The 27,336-nt window shown below is 39.6% G+C and overlaps 1 protein-coding gene across 2 annotated transcripts in view; it reads left to right on the forward strand.

Annotated features, from left to right (window-relative positions):
* The window catches only part of DCC (DCC netrin 1 receptor), a 1,280,644-nt gene that overhangs the window by 444,810 nt on the left and 808,498 nt on the right, over positions 1–27,336 (forward strand). For both annotated transcript variants that reach the window (XM_042239663.2, XM_042239664.2), the window contains exon 2: positions 5,897–6,217. In XM_042239663.2, the coding sequence (XP_042095597.1) occupies positions 5,897–6,217 (321 nt within the window). The remainder of the gene's footprint in view (positions 1–5,896; positions 6,218–27,336) is intronic.

Here is a 27,336-nt window from a genome sequence, read left to right on the forward strand (position 1 = left end):
GCAATAAGTATTAATACGTGTTGAAACGGTATATTCAGTGATCTGCTTTCCTGGATTTGCTTCGCTGTAACTTCATTTCTCCACTCATCACTGATGATATTGCAGAAATTCTCCAAATATGCAACATTATAACAAAATAGTCAAAAAAAAAAAAAAAAAAAAAGCTAGGGTCTCCAACTATAGTTCAGGCCAAGGGAAGTTTTGGAGAAGTAGTTCTCAAGCTTTAGTGAATGTGAGCATTTCCTGAAAGGCTAATTAAAGCTCACACTATGAGTCTCTGCCCTGTAGTTGCTGACCAACCAGGTTTGTCTAGAGTGTGGACTCAGATTGTGCTTTGTAACAAACTCCCAGGTGGGGGAGCTTTTTCGAGTCTGGGGAGCTTAGTTTAAGAACCACTGTGTCTGAATTTATATTCTGATATCCTAAACCAGTAATGTTCACATTAATTAGGGGACCTGTTAATTCATGGTTTGGTTTTGTTTTTTAAATCCCTTCTTCCATCACACAGTCTCATAGGTATTATAAGCTGCCCCTGGGGCTGATACCAGAGTGGCGATTGCGCATGTAAGTGATGTTTGATCAGTTGAAAATGGATTATATTCCATCATCCATAGGATAGTTTTAATTTCTTTCAATGGAGGTATCTATCATAACACAAGGCAAACAGATGCAGTAGAATTTATTTCTAAGAAGAGATAATGATGTTAAGATTTGGGGGTTGATTACATGAATTTGGGGATCCACAGAACCTCCAGGCATTCCAATGTGAAAGTTTTCATTACTTGGAAGATAAAATTACACATAGCAAGTTCTATGGGGATTTGTATGACATTTTCTAATCTTCAAATCTTTTAGGAGATTCTTTTTACTTCCATGCTATTTTTCATAAATTTAAGTTTTAGCTCTTATCGCTTTACACATTGGACTTGGAAAGAAATTTCTGACTCCATAGGGAATTATTTTTCACACTTAACAATGTTTGATATTGTAGGTGAAATGTCATATCTTACAAATCCATTCTAAGTTAGTCTGCCTCTGTGACTGGTCTTTGAAATTAACAAGAAATTGATCAGGAGAGCAAGCACAGAGGGACTTAACCTTACAGAAACATTTTTACTACTACTTGCTCGATCATTTTGGTCAGTTTGTAAAGCACATTGAGAATCTTTTCTATCTCTAGATACTCAATTAATATAAACCTGGAATATCCCTAGCAGTGTTATCTCTGATGTTTATTTATGTTTAACAAAGCTAAAGCAAAGAGACATCAGTTTCTCCTTTGTGAAGCAATAGTCGCTTGGTCGTGTCCGACTCTTCGTGATCCCATGGACTGCGGCCCACCAGGCTCCTCTGTCCATGGAATTCTCCAGGCAAGAATACTGGAATGGGTTGCCATTCCCTTCTTCAGGGGATCTCCCTGACCCAGAGATTGAACTCAGGTCTCCCACATTGCAGGCAGATTCTTTACCATCTGAACCAAAGGGGAAGAAGCCCACTTAAGAGGGAACCTTCCTTTATGTCTTCGTTAGGAAAACACTGAAGGTTTTGCTGTGTTAGTAGCTGCTTATAAACAATTATCTTTCAGAAGAAGAAGAAGAAAAAGAAAAATATCCAACAACATGACACTCTATTACTTTTTCTCAGACTGGCACATATAAGAAACAGTACCAGTTAGTTAAATGCATATATGGCTCTTGGCCTAAATGCTAGCCAAGTTAGATTTAGGAATCTTCCCAAGATAGAATTTGGAGGGAAGGAGGGCTGGAGACTAGTTTATTCTTATTATGAACTCTGGTATCAGACTCTGGAGTCCAAGTTTCTTAGTGGATGGACTTTTGGTATTCTCAAGTATCTCTCTCCAAATATGATTGCCTTACATAATTTTACAGCAGGCCCAAAGGATTGCTTCTTTTATGAAGCAAGGCTGGAAAATGTTACTACTTGACGGTTCAGTAGAATGACCACTGGCATCTTAAAGAGAAAACCAAAACACAGCATAGAAACTTCTCTAGTTGGCTTTCTTCCAGATGAAATTCTTAGCATTGTTATTCTACTGTAAAAGCTTCTGTAAAATTGTAAACTGTGTAGCTTTCATTCTGATTCTTTAAAAGCATTTGCTTTCCAATTATCTCTCTCACCTGTTTCCTAGGGGATCTCTGTGCTGTGCTTAGTTGCTCAGTCATGGCCCACTCTCTGTGACCCTATGAACCATTGCCCGGTAGGCTCCTCTGTCCATGGGGATTCTCCAGGCAAGAATACTGGACTGGGTTGTCATGCCGTCTTCCAGGGGATCTTCCCAAACCAGAGACTGAACCAGGTCTCCCGCATCATGGTTGGATTCTTTACCATCTGAGCTAGCAGGGAAGCCCAAGAATACTGGAGTGGGTAACTTGACACTTTTCCAGAGGATCTTCCTGACCCAGGAATTTTACTGGGGTCTCCTGCATTGTAGGCAGATTCTTCACTAGCTGAGTTGCCGGGGAAGCCTACCGTCATCAAACTCTGCCCAAATTCCTGCCACAGATCTTTGCACTACAAGTTCCATATGTTATTTCTACTTATTTGTTTTCTCCAGTTTTAATGTTTTTCTTTCTCTGTTCCTGCATTAAATCAATGTAGTTGATTTCACACTGATTTCTAGATAAAACAATTGGATAAAATTATTCCATGAGATATGAGAGTATTAAAAGTGAAAATGTTAATTGTTCAGTCATGTGTTTACTCTTAACAACCCCAAGGACTGTAGCCCACCAGGCTCCTCCATTCATGGAATTCTCCAGACAAGAACACTGGAGAGGGTAGCCATTCCTTTCTCCAGGGAATCTTCCCAACCCAGGGATTGAACCAGGGTCTCCTATATTACAGGCAAATTCTTTATCATCTGAGCCACCAGGGAAGCCCATAGTGATGATAACTGGTAGGCAAATCCCCCCAAGAGGAACTAGTATTCTATGAGAAGAGGGAGGAGGGTAGCCTAGATTGAATTCAGTGTAATTATCGGTGAGCCATTTATTGAGCCTGTGCAAGGAGATGGAGACAGCTTGAGCCTAACATGGGCTGAAACTTTGAAACCAGGATCATTGAAAACAAACCTATTATTTCTCAACAGATTATATTTTCTTGGACCATGTCCATCTTTTCTAAAAATGAAGGAACTAAGACAAGTTGCTTAAAGCAGTGAGGCACCTTTATCCCAGACTCATATGTTCAAAATGCAATTGTTGCAGGGAATGGAAAATCTCAAATTGCCAGCCAACTGAAGGGGTAATTGTATTGAAGAAAAAGTTAATCTTTATTTAACTTTCCTAAATTATGTACTCAAGCACTGCAAACTGTCATAATCTCCTTGTTTCAAATGAAGAGGATTATTGATTTGTGATAATGGGCACATATGCTCATTAACATGCTGTCATAAACAGCTGTATTAAATTCATTGTGTGTTCTGTGACATAAATAAGGTGTTCAGCATGAGGTTGTTGTTTAAAATATAGGCCCCGGGAAGAACAAAAAAGCAATAAATGCTTTTTAATATCGTTGCCTGGTCTTGAATTCTAAATTTATTTCTGCCTTATTAATGCTACTTGTATGGAAATTGCAGGTATTACTCTAGTGAAATATCTTGACATTTAAGGACATTAGAACTTCTTTCTGCCTTCTCATCCTTGGTGTATCTCTCTCTGGCTGTTCACTGTTGACACCTCAGTATGTTTAGAACAGCATTCATTTGATGAATAGCTTCGACCCATCCTACTTCTGAAAGTTTCCAAACTGTATCTTGACTTTGAAGATCATCTAGTTCAACACCCTCATTTTTCAGAAGGAACTGAGCTTCTGAGGCCTGAAAAGGCTTGTTTCAGTTACACATCTTTAAATCCTAAAGCCAGGACCAAGGATTAATTGTCCAGGCTCCTCTCGCAGTATACCAGTGCTTTCCACTAGAGGAATGGGCAGTGATCATTATGTTGGTAACACTAAAACAGCCTGAGGGAAGGACAGTTGTATTGGACAGTGAGGGGACCAGGCTGTACCTTTTGGGATATTTTTGCCATTATAATTTATGGTTGACACAGTGCTCACTGTTATCTTACGATTGATATTAATGTGAGCAACCTTGTAGCTGCTTTCTTTGGGTTCATGACCTAGTTGGATGAAATGAGTGTATGACAATGAATGATGGGCAAATTTTGACAGAATAAGTAAAGTAGCAGACTTATTTTGACTGTGAGGTTCAGGAAAAATAGGTTTGTGGGAGCATGGCAGAAAATACTATGGAGAAACAGTAAGAAGTTGTTCAGCTTTATCTTTGCTGATAAATGAAGTATTCAAAACTGAGAATATGTCTGCCCATTGGTGCTTGTATGGGTCCGTCCTTTACCAGAATATTGATTATAAGCAATTTAGATGCCTGCTTTCTAAATGATGAAAAACTGAAACATTTTAACAAATTACAGCAAAAATTGTTCTCATCACAGAAAAATTAAGGAAGCTAGTGATTATTGTCCTGGGGAGATTGAAGCTAAAACATAACTTAGAGGAGGTGATGTTTTTAAAGAAATTAAAATGCTGCCTCAAAAGAACAAGCTCTTACAAAGATGTGTTCTCTCTGCATTGTTACACAATGTGATTCAAGGGCAAAATGAGATTAAATGGAAGAAAGAACATTTAGTTAAGACTCTAAGGATGATTCAGTATTACCGCAAGATACCTAGGGATATCGTAGATTCCGTAGTCCCAGAGATCATTGAAAATGAAACAGAAAGTAACTGAACTTGAGTGATTTACGAATACACCTTTTGGAGCAAAGGGTGAGCCCCAGTGACCTCCTAAGACCTAGTCCAAGTCTTTGATTCAACAACCAAATATTCTGCGAATGCTGTGTTACCCTGGAACCAGCGCTTAAACTAACCATACTTGTTCTACCACCTCCAGATTCTTAAACAATCTTCTCCTCTGTCTTTTGATTTCTTACATTCATGTATGTTTATGAAAACAATTTCTAACTATAATATCACCTAGTCTTCCCGGCTCATGAGCAACATTTGGATGGAAGTTAAGATATCAGGGATTTGTGACTTTAGGTGGTAGCTTTATTGTGTCTTGCTTCTGCAAATGGGATTTTTTACCTATTTAAACCTCAACTGAGCTTTGTTCTAAATAATTTTTCCCATCCTGTGTGGGGCTGACTTTTCTGTTGTAGTTATTAATGGAATACCATGTCTGAATGGATTTTTTGGATAATTTAATTGAGAGTATAATCAGAATGCAGAGATAGAAATATCCTCAAATCTTACCTGCCCCACCACTAACCATTACTGGGTTAAGATATCTAGTTTAACTCGGAAAATTTATTAATCTCTTCTAAATTTTCAAGTATGGATTGATATGTGATGATGGCCGTGCCTAGATTTCTATAAATTCTTAATTTTTCATATGATTACTTTTGGGACCAATAGTTTCATTAGTTGTGGTTATCACAGTTGGACAGTTTTTCCCTTCTTTAATACAACATCCTTGCTTTTATTTACTTTTTAAGTCTTTATTGAATTTATTACAATATTGCTTTGGTTTTATGTTTTGGATTTTTGGCCGCAAGTATGTGGGATCTTAGTTGTCTGAGCAGACAGTGAACTCGCACCCCCTGCATTGGAAGGTGAAGGTTTAGTCGCTGGATCAAGAAGGAAGTCCCCCCCTTTTTTTTTTTTTTTAGTTTTTTATTTTTTAAATTTTAAAATCTTTAATTCTTACATGCGTTCCCAAACATGATTTTTAAGTTTCACTTATTCTTGCACATTTTTCAAAGACCCAGATTGTTTGAAAAGTTTTGTGAAGCCCGGGGCTTGCCTCGTGAGATCGTTTAGAAGAAGTGAACGTATTTCTCTGTGCTTTCACGTTCCAGCTTTCCAGATCAAGTCTTTCACATCCCTGCGCTTCCTGTCGGAGCCCTCGGATGCCGTCACTATGCGCGGAGGGAACGTCCTCCTGAACTGCTCCGCGGAGTCTGACCGGGGAGTCCCCGTCATCAAGTGGAAGAAAGACGGCATCCACCTCGCCTTGGGAATGGACGAAAGGAAGCAGCAACTTCCAAATGGGTCTCTGTTGATACAAAACATACTTCACTCCAGGCACCATAAGCCAGACGAGGGACTTTATCAATGTGAGGCGTCTTTAGCGGACGCTGGGTCAATTGTTAGCCGGACGGCAAGAGTTGCCGTAGCGGGTGAGTGGATATTTCCTTTATTCCCTCTTCCTTTTCCATCTCTTCTTTTCACTCCTGTTTTTTTGAGATTGAAAAGAAATGACTCATCTTTGCGGAAACAATGTATATTTTTAAGAAAAAGAAAAGTAATGTAAAAACATGTATGCTTATTTTCTCATAGTCTTGGTTGACTTTTTCTCTGAATTACCTTGGAAAATAGTAGAGAATCTCAGGTTAGTCTCATTAACCTGACATTATGAGATTTTCCAAAACAAAATTTCGTTCAACTTGGCTTGATGATGTGAGTTTGAGCAAACTCCGGGAGTTTGTGATGGACAGGGAGACCTGGTGTGCTGCAGTTCATGGGGTCGCAAAGAGTCAGACACGAACAACGGAACTGAACTGAATGATGAAAAATTGGAGTTTGTGCATATTTTTTTTTAAACTTTAGAGCAGTGGATTTTGTTTTAATTATGTTGGCTATAATACATAAATTCCAAATGAAAAGTAAAACTTTGATTAGTGCCTCCAAATATCTTTACACTTGATAATGTACTGACTCAATAACAGAATAATAAGATGAAAAGTTTTTCTTTTATATATGTTTTGAAAGGTTGTAGACTTTGAGAGGAACAGTACTGAATATTCTGTAATCCATTTGCCCTACTTATTTTAATTATTATTTTTAAACTTTTTATTTTGTATTGGGGTATGGCTGATGAACAATGTTGTGATAGTCTCAGGTGAACAGTGAAGGGGATGAAAATATCCATCCCAACTCCCTATTTCTCCTCCCCCTTTTCCCCCCAGCAACCATAAATTTACTCTTTAAGTCTGTGAGTCTGTGTCTATTTTGTAAGTAATTTCATTTGTATCATTTTTTTATATCCACATATAAGGGGTGTCCCATGATATTTTTCCTTCTCTGTATGACTCACCTCACTCAGTGTGACATCTCTGAGTCCATCCATGTTGCTGCAAATGACATTATTTCACTCCTTTTAATGGCTAAGTAATATTCCTGTGTATATGCATACCACATCTTCTTTATCCATTCCTCTGTTGATGGACCCCATTTATTTTTATTAGAGGACAGCTTGTAATTATTTCTTTTAAGAGTTCTGTGGGGAGAGGAGTTAAATTTTTACTCATTTCAATAATGATTCAGCTAAAAGGTACACTGTGGTTCTATTTTGATTTTTTGCTTTTAATTTTGATATTAGACACAAAACAAGGCAAATGTCTCCAACCCTAAATTTAGACCTTCAAGTAGGTTAACAGGTTTGAAGGGCTCCCTAATCGGCTCCTTTCTAATTTAACCACCAGTTCTAGTCACTGAAGTGAATAGGCCATAATGTAGTCCTTTATACTGGTTTCCTTTCCCAGGCTGCAGGTTTTTCTATATCCAGGAAAACTAATGAGGATTCATTTTCAGCAATAAGATATGCTTGGACCGTCAGGCAGGGCCACCACTTCCCCCTGTGCTCTTCTAGTGAAGATGCAACAGAGTGAAAAATATGAAAAAAAAACAAAAAAAAGGGGGGGGGATTTTTGCCAGAGGATGATAAAAACATTAGATCTCATAGATAAACAATGAGTACATAAATTCAGCTTCCTGCCACTCTTTTCTGACTTCTTTTCCCCACTAGGGACTCTCTTTCATATTTAGTTAGAGCAGACTCTCCTGGGGCAAAGATGTCCCGGTAAGCAGGGTCTTCCCCTGGGGATACAGTGGTCAGCCATCCTGGTCTAACCTGGAATGACCTTCTTTTAGCACTTGAACGTACTATATCCTGAGAACTCCTTCGGTCCCAGGTAAAGCTACAATAGTTGGTCACCTACCTAATGGTACCCTCCACCCGATTTAGCAATGCTGGACTGAAGCATGGATACAGAATCTCTCCTTTAACTCAAGAGCCATGGGAGGCGGCGTCTGAATCATGGAAACTGAGGCTGTTGGCCACCTGGGATTTCTGAGGGATGGGTGCTGGAATTTGACAGAGCGTAGAGTGTAGAGAGAACTGGACGTCCAAGTTAATGATGATTGATTAAAAAGGAAAGTGGGGCACTTCTCTGGGGGTCCAGGGCTTAAGTCTCCACACTGCCAGTATAAGGACGCAGGTTCAGTTCCTCATCGGGGAACTTAAGATCCCACCTACCATGCAGTATAGCGCAAATATTTTTAAAAGTAATAATATAGGTAAAAAGAAAAGTGGAGCAACTGCTGAAGGTTAAGTTAAAAACTGTTTTCCTGGAGTGCTCCAAATGAAGCAGAAAGCGTACAGTTTTGATTTTCCCACGTCTGAGAATTTTCAGACACTGAGAGTCCATCTGTCAGTTGTCCACAATACAAGGTCAAAGTGAAAGTTGCTCAGTCGTGTCACTCTTTGCGACCCCATAGACTATAGAGCCCATGGAATTCTCCAGGCCAGAATACTGGAGTGGGTAACCTTTCTCTTCTCTAGGTAATCTTACCAACCCAGGGATCGAGCCCAGGTCTGCCGCTTTGCAGACAGATTCTTTACCAGCTGAGCCACAAGGGAGGCCCACAGTATAAGGCAGCTCTGCTGATTTGAATGAATCAGGCCAGTGTTTTGATGCCTCTTCTGAAAGGCACACACATACGTGCTGCTAATGAAAATATCCTGAAAATTTGTGGTTTCTGCTTCCTTTGATCTAGATCCAGTTTTGCATGTTCTGTTTCAATGGCAAGATGAAGAATAACCCCTTCCCTGTGAGATGCTAAAATAAAGTGACTTCGACTTTTGACTTTCATATTCTGTACAAGGATAGGCTGGCAGATTCAGTCACTGAGTTACAGTCTCATATTAGATTGTATCGTTTCAAGGCAATAAGGCTGTTCGCAGCGTTTTAAACACTTACCTTGCTGTTTGGCAACACAGCATACATCACTGTTATATCTGCTGAGGTTAAGATTGCCAAACCACTGGAATGCACAAGGGGAATATATCTTCCCCATAATAAAGACCATGGGCCTGATTTAATCTCATTTTAAAGCATTAGCAGTCAATAAACCAGTCACTCCTAAAAGGTAACAGGTAGCTTTGCTTTAGATGAGAAAAAAATATCTGTTCTCTACCCTCAGGTGCTGTGTAGAGCCCATTTAATAGAATGCTTCTCTTCCATTTTTGCTTTCTCGAAGTCTTTTGATAAAAAGAAATGTGGCAAATGAAATCTGCATTTAATCAATCAGCTCATTTTATGCAATGATCTTGCCAGGCACCATTCATTCTGTTTTTTAGTAACTTCTCAAGGGCTCTTTAAGCCCCTGAATGTGCACTTAGCTGGAGAGAAAGGGAGAGTAAGAAACAGAAGCGAAATGCTACCAGCCCATTCAATATCCTGTTAAACATCTCAGTGTAAGGGACTACTGACTGTCAGTATTTCTGCGAATTGTGAGTTCTATCAATAAGGAACACCTGGGATATTAAATCTCTGTTTGAAAGCAGCTTGGCCAGTGCTGGCTGAAACTTGAGACTTGTATTTGTATCCAATTAGCTCTAATCTAAAATGGTACAGTATTTCTCTGCCTTGTATAGAAACTTTAGATTGAGAGCACTTGGAGAGTGAAGCAGAGTCAGACTTTGTTTATATATAACTTCTCCTCCTATTCTTTTCATTCAGTACCTAGAAAATCACTGGGCTTGTTTAGTAGTTTTTCAGTAGATATTTGTTTTACCAGTGAAGATGTGGGACTTTCTACCATCGATGGAGAGTTTTTGGTCAACGTCGTCTTCTTCCTTTTCTTCTTCTTCCACCTCTTTGTTGTTGAACTTGATATGGTTAGTTAAATTTCCCTGTTTGGTGTCCCTACTCTTGATGGGAAGAGTTTGATTGATTGTTTGACATCAGATTGATTGATATCTCCATAGTCTACTAGTTAATTAAGTATTAGAAGATGGACTCTACTGGAATATTCACAGGCTACTTGAGAAAATAGAAGGTGTGTGCCAGCTTCCTTGTTTCTTCCCATAACTTTCAGGAGGAGCTTGCATCTGGGCAGGCATGTCTTTCCTGTGTCATTGGTTGTCAGCTATTGAGCCTGTGGATTCTCCTCTGTAAATTAGACATAATAATAATCTATCTCCTAAGGCTGTGATGCTTTCAAAGAATGTCTCAGATGTAAAGCCATGGTGCAGAGTAGATTCCTGTTCAATAGCAGCAATGGTATATGTAGACTTAATAATGGTTATTATTGTGTTATTACAATTATTACTACTAGGAAATGATAGCTTTCAGTATTCCCATGTGATGGTGCAAAACATATTTGGGGGAGGAGGGAAGAGAGTAATACAGGCTGCAGAACCTAAGCCATAAACAGTGTCTTCTTGGATCAGATATCTGCTCTGCAGTCCATAAGGACCAACTGGCAAGACTGAGCTGAGCTTCCCAAGGGTTGAATCTATGCTGTTTGTTAGCCCACAGTGCCAAAATCAGTTTGACTACAAAATCATTTTTCAAAAGTTGATCTACCATTACGTCAGTGGAGCCAATGTGATTTGTGTTGAGTCTAGATCAAGCAATATCTGCCGTAATTTTTGAGGAAAAAAAAAATGTGGGGCAATCGTCTCAACCAAGCCTCCTTAATACCCTTCCAACTGAAAAAGGTTCACCTAAGAGAGTTCCAGAAAAACATCTATTTCTGCTTTATTGACTATGCCAAAGCCTTTGACTCTGTGGATCACAATAAACTGTGGAAAATTCTGAAAGAGGTGGGAATACCAGACCACCTAACCTGCCTCTTGAGAAATCTGTATGCAGGCCAGGAAGCAAGAGTTAGAAGAGGACATGGAACAACAGACTGGTTCCAAATAGGAAAAGGAGTACGTCAAGGCTGTATATTGTCACCCTGCTTATTTAACTTATATGCAGAGTACATCATGAGAAATGCTGGACTGGAAGAAACACAAGCTGTAATCAAGATTGCCGGGAGAAATATCAATCACCTCAGATATACATATGACACCACCCTTATGGCAGAAAGTGAAGAGGAACTCTAAAGCCTCTTGATGAAAGTGAAAGAGGAGAGTGAAAAAGTTGGCTTAAAGCTCAACATTCAGAAAACAAAGATCTTGGTATCCGGTCCCATCATTTCATGGGAAGTAGATGAGGAAACAGTGGAAACAGTGTCAGACTTTATTTTCTTGGGCTCCAAAATCACTGCAGGTGGTGATTGCAGCCATGAAATTAAAAGACGCTTGCTCCTTGGAAGAAAAGTTATGACCAACCTAGAGAGTATATTCAAAAGCAGAGACATCACTTTGCCGACTAAGGTCCGTCTAGTCAAGGCTATGGTTTTTCCTGTGGTCATGTATGGATGTGAGAGTTGGACTGTGAAGAAGGCTGAGCGCCGAAGAATTGATGCTTTTGAACTGTGGTGTTGGAAAAGACTCTTGAGAGTCCCTTGGACTGCAAGGAGATCCAACCAATCCATTCTGAAGATCAACCCTGGGATTTCTTTGGAAGGAATGATGCTAAAGCTGAAGCTCCAGTACTTTGGCCACCTCATGCGAAGAGTTGACTCATTGGAAAATACTCTGATGCTGGGAGGGATTGGGGGCAGGAGGAGAAGGGGACAACCGAGGATGAGATGGCTGGATGGCATCACTATCTCAATGGACGTGAGTCTGAGTGAACTCTGGGAGTTGGTGATGGACAGGGAGGCCTGGCGTGCTGCAATTCATGGGGTCGCAAAGAGTTGGACACGACTGAGCGACTGAATTGAACTGAACTGAACTGAAGCTGCGTCTACAGGAGTTGGTCTAGATTGAGAGTTTAACATAAGCTCACCTTCAGGGAAAAAAAAGAATGAATAATGCCAATATGTAAGAAAACCAGATCACTGTGGAGCTCCTTCAGATAATCATGAAAGAACCATCTTACTCATTTTTCCTAATTAAACCACCACCACACAGCCACCATCCAAATCACCCACCTACTCACATGACCACTTGCCCTTCCACTTCTCCTGCAGGGCTCTGAGAAGCTCAGTTCAGTTCAGTTCAGTTGCTCAGTCATGTCTGACTCTTTGTGATCCCAAGGACTGCAGCATGCCAGGCTTCCCTGTCCATCACCAACTCCTAGAGCCTGATCAAACTCATGTGCATTGAGTTGGTGATGCCATCCAACCGTCCCATCCTCTGTCGTCCCCTTCTCCTCCTGCCTTCAATCTTTCCCAGCATCAGGGTCTTTTACAATGAGTCAGAACTTAAGTGCTACGTCTGCTTGTATTCACACTCTTGGGGATGAATGGGGACCCTCTCTCCTCCCCAGTGTGAGGAAACACTGACTGCAGGATTTATTATAGAGCACGTATGCCCAGGTAGATTCCTTTTTTGTTAATTTTTAAGCACTTACAGCTTGAATATTGAAACCATTGACTTGCTTTTTTAAATAATACTTCGCTCTTTGCACAATGTGTTTAGTGGCATTACCTCATGATGCTCAAAAATGTTCTGAAATTTAGATACTCAAAATGACAGAGAACACGCTGAAAAGAGGTAGTTAATGACTGTCTATGGGCAGAAACTAGAATTCAGATTGTCTAACTGGCACACACTTATTCTCTTCTCTTTTGCTTCTCACGGTAAGGACTGGGCTTCCCTGGTAGCTGAGCTGGTAAAGAATCCGCCTGCAATGTGGGGAGACCTGGGTTCAATCCCTGGATTGGAAAGGTCTCCTGGAGAAGGGAATGGCTACCCACTCCAGTATTCTGGGCTGGAGAATTCCATGAACTGTATAGTAAGAAGTAGGGTTAAGGATACTGTGAATAGTTTCCCACTTATTCAGTCACTTATTTTTTTAATTAATGAAACTCTCAAAAATATAAACTAAGGGGAAAATAATAGTAGATTTCATTTATCCAATTATTTGTTTGAAAATGTCAATTCTTTATGGCTGCAGGGGTTCAGAACAGCCCTCCCCAAGATGTGTTACTTTTGGCATATGGATTATTTTGAGCTAAAAGCAGATAGTGAAGGACAGGAAAGCCTGGTGCGCTGCAGTCCATGGGGTTGAAAAGAGTCGGACACAGCTTAGCGACTGAAGTACCACAAAAGAAGGCAGTGGAGATCCGGTAGGCTCAAGAGAAAGTACTCTCTGTCTCTTAACAAATGAAGACTTTAAATTGGGGATTTTTTTTTTTCCCAGAAAAAGAGTTATTACCAGAGATACATTTTATCTAAGTGCCCCATCTACATGGCAGGACAGATACCTTATTACCAAATGTCTGCTCTTCATATCCCTGTGACTGACCCTCTTGTCCTTGGAAGCCCTGTTGTGTATCTCATTCCTTGGCTCAGGATGGAATACATACCACGTTTTGCTTTTCTGTCTTTGAACTTCTCATATATGTGGGCTCTCTTACATTCTCATGTATCTGGGATTTTCATATGTACAAAATTAATTATTATGTTCTCCTATTAGTCTGTCATGTCAATTTAATTCGTAGACCATTTAGAAGAACCTAGAAGGGTAAAGGAAATATTTTTTTTCTCTCTCCAGCATGGGAAAACACTATGATTTGGATGTTTTCTTCTAAGATAAGAAGACTTCACTATCATAAGTATACATTAAATAATAACACAAGATGAATCTTTCCTGAAATGGAGAGAATGTGATTTTTAAAATAAGCTTATAAATAATCTTTGTAGGTGCAAGATTTTGCTTATCTTTTATCTTGTTAAGTGGTTTTATAATTCAGGCCAAATTTGCATTTTTTTTTCTATTTCTTGAAAATCAAGAAAATAAAAGGCCAACTAAATTGCATTTACTTGAGTTGTTATTTCATTCAGGAGTGTTTTTTTTTTTTACTTCCTTATTACAATAGATGTTTCAAGATGCAAATTGTAGCACTCTGCTTTTAAATAACATAGGCATTATAATTAAAATTCCCCTGAGTTTAAAAAAAATAATTAGTTACTTGAGGAGTTGTTTCAGTGAATTCTCTTCCAGAATGCCTCCCATTTAAATGAGTTATGAAATAATTAGTGAAAGCATATTATGGTGAGAGGAGCTAAAATTGCCTCAGCAGAATGGAGCATTTTGTGAAATGATGACCTGACCTTTACGTTTTTACTTAAAACAGGAAAGGGAGCTTGTCTTAAGAGAAGAGGGAATAAACTACAGTGCCTCGGGCCACTCAAATGTTATAGAAAGGAAGCAGCAAGGGAAAAAAGTGCTCATATTCCTTTTCTCTACAGAAACAAATATAAGGATCTTGCCTAGAAGGTCAAGTTCACTCAGTGAAGCAAGTTGGAAAATGTATCCCAGTGCCCTAGAATGCTCTCAAAATTCTATTTTGGGGAAGGTTCAGATACAGAGTAAAGTTTTAGATTTTTTACTGTTGGAATATTATTTATTTTCAAATGGTAAGCAGGAAAATTCATTGTTCTAACTGCATAATTCTTAATGGTCTTTATTATCTTCATTTAGCTAAATGTTCCTTTTGCTTTGCGGTTAAACCAAGAGCTAGAAAGAAAATATAAGGAAGAACTGTGGTATTGTAAGTAATTGTATGTGTGCTAATCTTATAATTTTCTTTTAGTTTTATTGCCAAATAAAACTAGAATAATCACTAATATTGTCCTAATGCCTACTTACTCACACACTCCCACACCCTCAACTTAAATAATTGCAGTTTAAAGAGTAGGTTTTTAGTTGCCTCCTTCCTAAGTCAGTTAACTGTGCAATAAAATTAGTATAGAAATATATAACTGAAAAAATAGGCAGAGTAGAAAGACATCTTCTACGTGGTAAAAATTACAAAAACAAACCTGACAGGGCTTTTTATATTAGAAACACCAACAAAATAACTTTAAAAAATCTTCCAACCTTTCATTTCCTTTCCTTTGTTATGAATTTTGATTCATATGACAATGGAAATAGCTAATTATTCATTCTAAAATTCAGTATCTTAAGAGCACTTTTTTTTCATTCCACCCTTAAGCTAGTTACAGTGTGATTTTTGCTGGTGCTGTAATAAAAATCAAGAGTTAATATCTAAAATAGTAATACTCTTTAGTGATACTAATATTAAATAGTAAAATAGTACAGTGGTGTGTGTGTGCATGTGTGTGTGTGTATTAGTTGCTTAGTTGTGTCTGACTCTTTGTGACCGAGTAAACAAAAACTCTTGAATTCTAGAAGACCCCTTTGGAATACAAGAGGGTTTTTTTTGTTGTTAGTTGTTGTTTGGTAAGTGTCAGGCTAACAAAGATAAATCAGAGAAAGTAGATAGACCAGGTGACATCACTGTGAATCTCTGATGAAATGATGATTGATGATTCCTTTAATGAAACATTTTTACTTTTATGAACCTATCACTGGTACTGATTTTTTTCCTATTTAGGTTTTTTATGCCCATGCTAAGTGTATTATTTAAATTTAGTATTACCTAAAGATCTTTGAATGAAGATACTTATATTAGATGCAGGTTTCTTCTGCAAACTAAGGAAACATTCAAACTTAGGGAATGTTCTAAAAACTAAGTTAGAAGAAATCATGGAAAATCACAGTGTATGTAGTCCCTAAATCGGCTTAGACTTTTCCCATCAAGATTCATACGCAGAGATGAGCGTACAGATACCATCAGTGAAAGCATACCTCTTTAGGAGAAGGCTTGCTGTGTGCTGTGCTTAGTCGGTCAGTCGTGTTCGACTCTGCAACCCCATCAACTGTAACCCACCAAGTATTGCTTTTTTAATGGTCTACTTTTAAACTTATGATATATATATATATATATGTATATATATATATATTCCATATTCAATAATCTAATTTGTTGGTCATTTATTGTATAATTGCTAAATTTGCCTATTATTCAGTAGATGTGAGAATTAGGATAAATCAGAGTTGATTTCTGGTGATTAGGCAGCCATTAGTGTGCAAAAAGAAGCCATTTATTCTTAATGTAGCAGTAACTTGCTTTGGACCATTATGAATTTAGCATAAAACAAGAGCAACAAAACAATGATAAACATTTTTGATAGCAAATAAATAATCACAGTAAATCCCGAATATATCTCCTCATTTCACAATATACTGGGAATGTGTATATGTATTAATATACACACACATACACACAGACACACATATATATATATATAAGAGTTGACTCATTGGAAAAGACTCTGATGCTGGGAGGGATTGGGGGCAGGAGGAGAAGGGGACGACAGAGGATGAGATGGCTGGATGGCATCACGGACTCGATGGACGTGAGTCTGAGTGAACTCCGGGAGTTGGTGATGGACAGGGAGGCCTGGCGTGCTGCGATTCATGGGGTCGCAAAGAGTCGGACACGACTGAGCGACTGAACTGAACTGAACTGATACATATATATACACACACACTCATATAGTACAACATGACATAGTATTTTCAGAGCTACATTTTGAAAGTTCTTTGGAGACTTTGTATAAAAGACAAAACTTCTTGCCTTAGTCCCGGAAGTCAGAGTGTTTTAAACTGAAAGGCAGTTTGGGAAACCATCCCAAAGCATCAGAAAAGCAGTCTTTTTTTGTTTTCAATTAATTTTTCTTGTGTGTGTGTGAGAAGCAGTGCATATTTCACACTCCTTAACTGGGGCTTGTCTCTAAATGCCATTCAGATATCAAGAAACCAGCTGTAATGAGGCCCTGTAGAGCTGTGGGTCAGTGAGAATGTGGCTTATAAGGAGAAATTTATATTTGGTCTTTATCCCAATAATGTCGCAGGGCTCCTAAACGCTTAGGATTTCCTAAGTGGTGAGAGAGTCTTTTGTTACATGAACGAGGTGACTTCCGAACCCCACCTTGGGATGGGGGCTGGTTGCCTGGGGAACCAAGCTTGCCAGTGAAGAGAGTGTTGGTACCTTCCGTCTTACCCCATGACTTCAGGTGGAGGAAAGGATCTGGAGGTTGAATTGATCAGTGATGTCTATGATTTAATCCATCCTGCCTGTGTAATGAAGCCTTCATAGAGACTCAAAAGGAGAAGGGGCCTAGCGAGTCTAGGTTGGTAACAGGTGGGGGTGTTGGGCTAGAGTCACGGTCATGGTTATAACGTCAGACTCATGGGTGTGGAAGCTCCACAGCCTTTCCGTATACCTTCCCCTGTGCGTCTCTTCCATCCGGCTCTTCCTCAGTCATATCCTCTCAAGATAAACTGGTGACCCAGTGAGGGAAATGTTTCTCTAAGTTCTGTGAACCACTCCAGTAAATTAACTGAGCCCAAGGAGGAGGTCATTAGGAACCTCTGATGTATAAAGCCACTTAATCAGAAACACAGTTAACAGCTTGGACTCATGACTGGCATCTGAAGTGGGCAAGCAGGGAAACCGTCTTGCAGGACCAGATCCTTAACCTGGAATCTGATGCTGTCTTCCAGCAGACAGATAGGTGTCAGAATCCAGTTGGACTGTAAGGGCACCCATTGATGTCCAGAAAGTTGCTGGTGGTGTGGGAAATCACCTTCATACACACATTGGAATTAAGTTCGGGAACCCAAAAGAGCTGGTCTAATTTCTAGAGGATGATAAAGTCCCAAGGTTGTATGCCTAACTCGGAATCTAGTGAGCTCAGGTTAGTGTGATTACATGTAAATAGTTCTATAGATAATGGTGTAAGTGGGGATGTATGTGTATAAGAGAATCTGTATTCTGTCGCCTATTGATCCCCCATTATGACCTTTAAACAACTGAATTTACCCTGTCTGTAAGCAGTGGCACCCCACTCCAGTACTCTTGCCTGGAACATCCCATGGATGGAGGAGCCTGGTAGGCTACAGTCCATGGGGTCGCTAAGAGTCGGAGATGACTGAGTGACTTCACTTTCACTTTTCACTTTCATGCATGGGAGAAGGAAATGGCAACCCACTCCAGTGTTCTTGCCTGGAGAATCCCAGGGACGGGGGAGCCTGGTAGGCTGCCATCTATGGGGTCGCACAGAGTCGGACACGACTGAAGCGACTTAGTAGTAGTAGTAGTAGTAGTATTCTAACCTAGGTTACTCAGAGATATTTAGACATAAATACAGAGCACACACAGTCATCCTTCTGTTTGCAACTTCACTTTCACTTTTCACTTTCATGCACTGGAGAAGGAAATGGCAACCTACTCCAGTGTTCTTGCCTGGAGAATCCCAGGGATGGAGGTGCCTGGTGGGCTGCCGTCTATGGGGTCACACAGAGTTGGACACGACTGAAGCAACTTAGCAGCAGCAGCAAAGCCTCTATGTCATATTAAAAAAAAACAAAATTTAGCTGATTAAATTTAAAGATCTAACTGGTTTTACTAAATGATTCATGAATCAAGCAACATTCCATCTAGCAGATAGGAACTCCAAGGAACTGAACAAAATTTTTTTAAAAAGCCGTATAGGCAGAAGTGGAGGAAAAAGGAAATTTCTAACAAGGAGTGGATTGTTTCAGACAAGGTTGTTTTCCTTTGCAGGAAGTGTGTGTTAGTTGCTCAGTCATGTCCAAGTCTTCAATCCCATGAGCTGTAGCCCACAAAGCTCTTCAGGCAAGAATACTGGAGTGTGTTGTCGTTTCCTCCTCCAGGGGATCTTCCCAACCCAGGAATTGAACCCACGTCTCTTATGGCAGGCAGGTTCTTTCCCTCTAGCACCACCCGGGAAGCCCTGGGGGTCTGTTAGGCAGATTATTTTACTAATGCTGACCAAGTAATTCAGAGGGACTATTAAATGTGTGTGGTTAGCACAGGTGACTTCCTTTTAGGCCTGTTACTTGTTTTTTTTTGCTGTTGTTGTCTTTTTTAAAAGTAGTTTTAAATCTCTTGATTTAAAGTTATAAAATCTGTTTGATTTGTATTCCCTCTAATTTGTTTTCCTTTTAGACACACGGATAAAAAATTTATTTTTTAAAAAATATATTTGTCCTTCGTTAAATTGTAACCTGAATCTTTACTACCCTTAAAAGGGCTATTCATGAGGTTTCATTTGCTGAGATTTTTTTTTTAAACCTGGAACATTTCACCAACTAGGAATCTATTTAAGAAAGTGTTTTAAAGATTAATAAAGCTTATATAGCTTCAACATTAAGTTTCAGTGCTGGTTGATTTTATTGGATTGGATTTTTGTGACTCCTCTTGCAAAGAGAATTCATTTCCAAAGGCTGGAACATGACATAAAAAATAATTAGTATTTCTTTGATCTAAGCACTGCTTCCAGGGGCATCCTTTGGGTCCCTCAGGGCATTGGGTACGTTATGAGCTAACATGTGGCTATTTCTTTAAGGTTTTTTCCAATTGACTCTCAGTCCAGGAGTCACCAAGTTTTGAAAGATATAGTTTCAGACGAAGTAAATGTCTCCTTTAATCCTCCTCACCCCAAACACGGATGTATTGCACAGATGTAATTTTTTAAAATTTTTATTAAGAACTAGTTCACATACCATAAAAGTCACCTTTTAAAAGTATGTAATTCATTCACTCTTTGTATATTAATCACTCTTTTCTAAACCTGGAATATTTTTAGCATTTCCATCCCCCACTCCCCTCAGGCCCTGGCAGTCACTAACCTACAGTCTATCTCCATTGTTTGTTTGTATTCTATAAAAACCTTAATTTAACACTGCATTCAATCTATTAATGACAGTTATCTGGTTTCTTTCCTCTATCCACTGCAAACTTTTTTTTTCAATTTGAGATGGTGAGTTTATTTCCTTCTGATATATACCCAGAAGTAGAATTGCTGGATCATATGGCAGTTCTATTTCTAACTTTTTGAAGAAACTCCAAACTGTTTTGCTGATTAAAGCAAAAGCAACAAAAGTAAAAATAAATATGTGGAACTACATCAAACTAAAAAGCTTCTGCACAGTAAAAGGAACCATCAACAAAATGAAAAAGGCAATCCAAGGAATGGGAGAAAATATTTGCAAATCACATATCTGATAAGGGGTTATTACCCAAAATATATAAGGGCCACATACAGCTCAATAGCCAACCCCTCCCCCTAAAAAAATCCAATTAAAGATGGGCAAAGATCTTGAATAGACATTTCCAAAGAATACATTCAAACGGCCAATAGGTACTCAAAAAGGTGCTTAATTAACATCACTAACCATTACAAGTCAAAACCACAATGAGATATCATCTCACACCTGTGAAAATGACTGATAACAAAAGACAAGGTAACAAGTGTTAGCAAAAATGTGGAGGGAAAGAACCCCTTGCCAGGAATGTAAATTGGTGCAGCTATTATGCAAAAATAGTTTGGAGTTCTCCCATTGTTTGTTTTTAACATAAGTGAGATTATCTGATTATCCTATAAATAGTATGTCACTTGTTTTTTTCACTTAATGACGTAGCTTAGTACTCTTGTCTGGAAAATCCCATGGATGGAGGAGCCTGGTAGGCTGCAGCCCATGGGGTCATGAAGAGTCAGACACGACTGAGTGACTTCCCTTTCACTTTTCACTTTCATGCATTGGAGAAGGAAATGGCAACCCACTCCAGTGTTCTGGCCTGGAGAATCCCAGGGACAGGGGAGCCTGGTGGGCTGCCGTCTTTGGGGTCCCACAGAGTCGGACACAACTGAAGCGACTTAGGAGCAGCAGCAGCAGCACTCCTCTATGTTTGTCCTTACAGATCAGCCTCATAGTTTTTCATTCTCCATAGTATTTTTTGATTTACTATTTGTATGTTGAGAGAGATTTGGTTTGTCTCTATTTTTTTTTCTCACTTTTGTTGTGTTTTTATAGACAGAACACTTTACTGGATACTCTTGTGTGTGTATTTCTGACAAGTTCTCTGAGACTTGCTCTAGTTCTCTACCTAGCAAAGTCATCTCTGAGTTAAAGAGTATCAGCATTTTAATAGATCCTGTATATTCAAGAGCATTCTGTTACCATGGACCTGAACATCAGTGGTCAGTGTTTGCTTACTGCCATTGACCTGGCAAATCCAACTGGCTTCTCCTTAGCTTGTAAATATCACTGAAGTCTATTGCTTACTCCAATGAGTAGTGATGACTCGACACTGTTATTTAACAGCTACAAGTGTTCGCCTCACTTTAAAAAAAAAAAGAGAGATTCTTATTACAGCATTCTAGAAAAATATATCTCAGCTGAGTCCTAGGATTCCCTTGCTCTCCTGCCTTGTGTGACAGGAGTCTTCTAGCAGATGTCACTTCATGAAATGGTGTGGGGCTACTTTTAGGTACAAAATGGCATTTGGTCATACTGGTACACCACAGAAGAGCAGGAACTCTCTCTGGTGGCCTAAAGACCCTTCCGAGTCTGGCCTCTGCCTGCCTGCCTGCCTTTAGCCCCACCTGTGATCCTGTCTGTACTCTTCCGTCCAGCTTTGTTTGTTTGTATTGTTGTTGTTTTAATTGAGATATAGTTGCTTTACAATACTGTGTTACTTTCTGCTTGCAATGAAGTGGATCAGCTCTTTGCGTAGTATGACCACCCCCTCCCCTCACATCACATCACCCCCTGTGCTATGCAGCGGCTCCCCCTGGCTGTTTTACACATGGCTATGCACAGTTTCCTAAACATGCATGTTCTGATGCTCACTGCTTTTCATCCTTTATGTCTTCCTTTCCCATCCATTGTGCTCCATCTTTCATCTTCCTTTTCAAAACATTTTTAAAGACTATATTCATGCAATCCATCTTTAGACATCTTGACCTGGCACCTTAGCCTAGGAAAATCTCCATCCTCCTGTACTCACGGTGACCTGAGCGTCCTCCCATTATAACGTGTCCTTATAAAATACACACACACACAGACATACACACCATGCCTCCACTGGTCAATGATTCGTGAAGTTGGATCATGTTATACCTTCTTAATTTCTCTAGATGGGCAAACTCTTTAGAGCTTGGTTTGGTTCTTTATTGATGTTGAAACACAACATCTCTTAATTCTCACTTAGCCCAAGTCTTAAGTGAAGTCTGTCCTCACTTTGAAGGCCTTTCTCTGGGCCAGCAAACCTTGGGACGCTTCCTTCTCTTTCTGGCAGGGCATATGAACTGCACACTGACTGGTTACCCCAGTATATAAAATTATTAGTTGGGTTGAGAGAGTCATGCTAATAATACGACTTGGATTACTAACTGTGCTTTGATACAAATCTTGATTATCGGTAACTGACTTAGAAAACTTTCCCCCATTCTATGCTTGTTGTCTGCTTATGTGAAAAAAAATGCAAGCAGTCATCTTATTTTGTCAGAGGGTTTAAATTTGTTTCCTTCAATACTAAGCTATCTTTTTGAAGTCTTTTTCCCTCCGAATTGTGTTCAGGACAAATGTTTCTTTTTTAAAAAGGCTTTTTGAAAGGCTCATGGAAAATATTTAAATGATCAGCATTAGTTATATTGCCTTTGCAGCTATGTAAATAATTTCAGCCCTTTCCCCATCAGAACTCTCACAACTTAACATACCTTCAGAAAATGTGAATAAGATTACACGATAATGCTGTCCCAATAAGCATTTTAGTGCTTGGGAAGGGAAACGTAAGTGCGAAGCTGAGAATGTATGTGTTCAGCCTGGTAACAATAAAAAGGATGTTTATAAATGAAATAGCACCACAAATGGCCCCACACTTTCGAGGAGGAAAGCAATTTGGTGAAGTGAAAGATGTTAAATGTTTTAATTTTCTTCTATGCCAGTAAAATCCTGTAAAACAAGGTGACATATTAAATTTTCTATATTATAGTGGTTCCGAGAGCCCGTCAACATTTTCATTATAAACTCTATTTTCAGAGCTTTATAACTCAGCTTTAAGAATTCATTCTAGCCTGACATTTGGAGTGCAAGGTCTTACCTGGGGAACACGTGTTTCACATGTTTTAAAAATTATGAGTTTTTCTACTTCTCAGTTTATAATGAGTAACCTTCTCATACTTTTGCACTTGCTCTGCTCTGCCCCAGAAATTGGAGGCAGAAGGCCGACACGGGGTAGATCACTGATGGGGGAAACGTATCTACAAGTGTGGTCACCATTGGCCAGGCTTCCAGTTTTCATCATGAAGACTCACGCTCATACTAGTCACTCAGTCAGTCCACCATATTGAAAGCAGAAAGAGCCCTACTCCACTGACCTCGCTGTTTTAGGCTATGCCAGCTCTCCACAGAGCAGGCTCTCATCCATGGGAGAATTCTTATTCTGTTTATTTCAACATTTGTGTTAGTTTGTGAATGACGTTCACACCTTTACTTAAAGCTCCGCAGATTCATTCTAATCTTGTAGGTTTGCTATTAAATCTTCTGTGTGGTTGTGTTTCTGTTCCTATCATATTTAGCACTCGATAGGGCTTTAGTTAATATTGAATAATGCAGACAACATTTTGGTGTACTTAGGAATACCTGCAGATAAATCTCCTAAAGATTTGTCGTTGAGAAGGTAGTAAGAAAAGAATGAGGGAAGAAAGAGCAAGGAAGCAGCAGAAGAGAAAAATATATGCTGTCCTTTGGTTTCTGGCTTTGAAATGTCTCAAGAACTGACTACTTAGTGTGGTTTATCCAGAAGAACAGACATAGGCTCTCTAGAAAATAGTGGAATGCCCTGCATTAATGCCATGATACCAAGTCTTCACTTCTGGGGGGTTTCAGAAGATTTCTAGTACATCATCACTTCCGTATATAAAGATCATCACTCAGTCATGTCCAACTCTTTGCTACCCTAGGGACTGTAGCCTACCAGGCTCCTCTGTCCATGGGATTCTCCAGGCAGGAATACTAGAGTGGGTTGCCATGCCCTTCTCCAGGGGATCTTTCCGACCTGGGAATCAAACTCAGGTCTCCTGTGTTGCAGACAGATTCTTTACCATCTGAGATACCAGGGAAGTCCCCAAAACATATGGGTTCCCTGACCAGGGTTAGAAGGCAGGTCTCCTGCATTGGGAGCTCAGAGTCTTAGCCACTGGACCCCCAGGGAAGTCCCATATATATGTTCAGCATTATTCCATTTACTGAATTGCATTCTAGTTTTAAACAGCTGTCAAATTTAAGTTAAAATGTCAAGTCAAGTTAAAATGTGAAAAGCACCCAGGATATAACCCCAACACATGTTTCTGTTGTGTGGACACCGACTTCGTGCCAGTGTCCTGAAAAGGTTTCTATTTCTCACAACTGCCTTGATGAGATGTCCCTCCAGAGCAGACTAAGAGACCCATGCTGTGAATAATTTGCCCCACTACTAATCAGTGTCCAAGGCTGGTTCGGAACCCAGGTCTTACAGACCCCCATACCGTATTCTTTTTTGTAAGTCATCATGCCTTCCTTTATGTATACAAAGACGCCTGTTGCATTTTTCTATTGGAATCACGCTCTACCTAACACCGTTAATGGCTTTCGTTTTCTAGTGAAACATGTTAAGATACAAAGCCTGGACCTCCAGATCTAAAAGAGAAAAAGTGAAGGGCCAAATGACTCAGTATTTGAAGTTTAAACCAGGAAGCTGCTTTCCTCTGCAACTTCTTTCTTACCTCTGAGTTAACTCAGTCCCTTTCTTTTTGTTAGTCCCATTGCCCTGGATGTATCGATTGTATCCATTGAGTCATCTAAGATGCAAGTCTGGGCGATGTAATTTCTCTCTCTCTCATCCATAGCATTCTTATCAAATACCAAGTCATGTCCAATCTTGAAGAAACATTTTTTCCAAGCTGTGTCCAGACTTGAAGAAATACTTTTTTTCCCTTTTGAATCGACTTACCTTTAAGGACACTTTGAGTTTAGAACAAAATTAAGCAGAAGCTACAGAGAGTTCCCATTACTGCCATTTCTCCCCATGTGCATAATGTCCCCGACTATTAACATCCCACTTTTATTAAAATTGATGAGGCTACACTGATACATTGTTATTACTCCAAATTCATAACTTACCTTAGAGTTTGCTCTTGGTGTTGTATATTTTGGTTTTAACAAATGTATAGTGAAATGTATAACGCCTGGCAACCACTAATCTTTTATAGCCTCCTTAGTTTTACTTGTTTCTGAGTAGTATGTTTGGAATTACACAGTATGTAGCCTTTTCAGATCAGTTTCTTTCACTTATAATGCCCTTGTAGCTCAGCTGGTGAAGAATCCACCTGCAATGTGGGACACCTGGGTTCTATCTCTGGGTTGGAAAGATCCCCTGGAGAAGGGAAAGGCTACCCACTCCAGTATTCTGGCTTGGAGAATTCCATGGACTATATAGCCCATGGGGTTGCAAAGAGTCGGACATGACTGAGAGCCTTTCACTAATGTTCCTCCATGTCTTTTCATGGCTTAGTAGCTATTCTTTTTTATCATGGAATAATACTCCATTATCTGGATGTACCACATGTTAAAAGGACATCGTAGTTGTTTCCAAGTTTTAGCAATTATGAATAAAGCTGCTATAAATATGCACATGCAGTTTTTTGGGTGTACATGAATTTTCGGTTTACTTGGGTTAATACAAAAAAAGTGCAATTGCTATACTATATGGTAGCTATATCTCTAGTTTTGTAAGAACCTGCCAGACTATCTTCCAAAGTACCATTTTGTATTCCCACCAGCAATACATGAGTTTCCTCTTGTTCCACATCCTTGTCATCATTTGGTGTCGCCAGTTTTCTGGATCTTGGCCAGTCTAGTAAGTGTGTAGTGGTGTCTTATTTTGCAATAACCTAATGATGTATGATGCTGAGCGCCTTTCACATGGCTATTGGCCGTCTATTTATCACCTTTGGTGAGGTGTCTGTTCAGGTGTTTTAAACTGGTTTTTTTCCCCTTATTGTTGAGTTTCAAGATCTCTTTATGCATTTTGGATACAGGCCTTTATCAGATAAGTGTTTTACAAACATTTCTCCCAGTTTGTGGTCTTCTCATTCCCTTAACAATGTCTCTCATAGAACAGTTTTTAACTTTAATGAAGCACAGCTTATCAGTTTTTCCTTTCATGGATCATGGCTTTGGGGTTGTATCTCAAAAGTCATCACCAAATTCAGGGTCATTTAGATTTTCTCCTGTGTTATTATCTGGGGTTTTTGTAATATTTTGCTTGACTTTTAGGTCTGTTATCTATTTTCAGTTGCTTTTTGTGGAAAGTATATGATATGTGTGGGCTTCCCAGGTGATTCAGTGGGTAAAGAATCTGCCTGCCATTGCAGGAGACCTGGGTTTGATCCCTGGTTTTGGAAGATCCCCTGGAGGAGGGCATGGCAACCTACTCCAGTATTCTTACCTGGAGAATCCCATGGACAGAAGAGCCTGGTGGGCTACAGTCCACAGGATTGCAGAGTCTGACACGACAGAACACGCATGCGCGAGATATGTAGATTCTTTTTTTTAAATGTAGTGCCTTCCAGCACCATTTGTTTAAAAGACAGTGTTTTCCCCTAAATTTTGCCATTGTATCTTTTGCAAAGATCAGTTGACTCTATCTAACCATTCATATTTTGTTGTATTTATTTCTTTCCATGTCTACTGGTACCCTCCAAACAGAATCTTTCATCATCTCCTGACTGCATCTCCTACAAAAGTCTACTAAATAGTTTTTATAATGTATTTTATACACAGAGGCCAAAGTTGTCTTTAAAAGGTATTTGAAGTTGTTCAGTGTATTCCCACTAGTTTTAGCACCCAATCTAAAGCCTTTAATGGCCCGGCAGTTCTGCCTAATCTCACTTCTTCCTTCCATCCTTTCCTCCCTCTCCCTCTCCTTCCTCCACAGCCAGATCCATCCTCACCAGCCTCCTAGGGATGTTCCAGGCGCAACTTTCTCACTTCCCTTCTCACTTCCTTGAGTAAGCCACGCAACCTCCCGCATCAAGACTCAGAATATGGAATAATCTCCTAGAGACCCTTATCCCAGTTCCTTCCAGTTAAGCTTATATCTGGTCATTTTTCAGAGCCCTGTCTGGATGTCACCACTTTTTCTGGGTTTTCTGTTGATTTTTCTTAAAGCCCAGGAAGATGCCCGAATGTCTTCTAAACCAGGTGACATCACTGGCTTCCGAGCAACTCATTTTTTTAACGTATTTTAGCTTATTTTTTGCCTACGCTGGGTCTTCCTTGCTGCGCGGGCGCTTCTCTCCAGCTGCAGTGAGCCGGGGCTGCTGTGTAGGTGAGCTGCTTGGGGCCTCTCGTGGCGGTGTCGTGTCTTCTCTTGTTGCAGGGCTCACGCTGTAGGTGTGGGGCGTCAC

Source organism: Ovis aries, chromosome 23 (assembly GCF_016772045.2).
Source record: "Ovis aries strain OAR_USU_Benz2616 breed Rambouillet chromosome 23, ARS-UI_Ramb_v3.0, whole genome shotgun sequence".
In the NCBI taxonomy this organism is placed as follows: domain Eukaryota; kingdom Metazoa; phylum Chordata; class Mammalia; order Artiodactyla; family Bovidae; genus Ovis; species Ovis aries.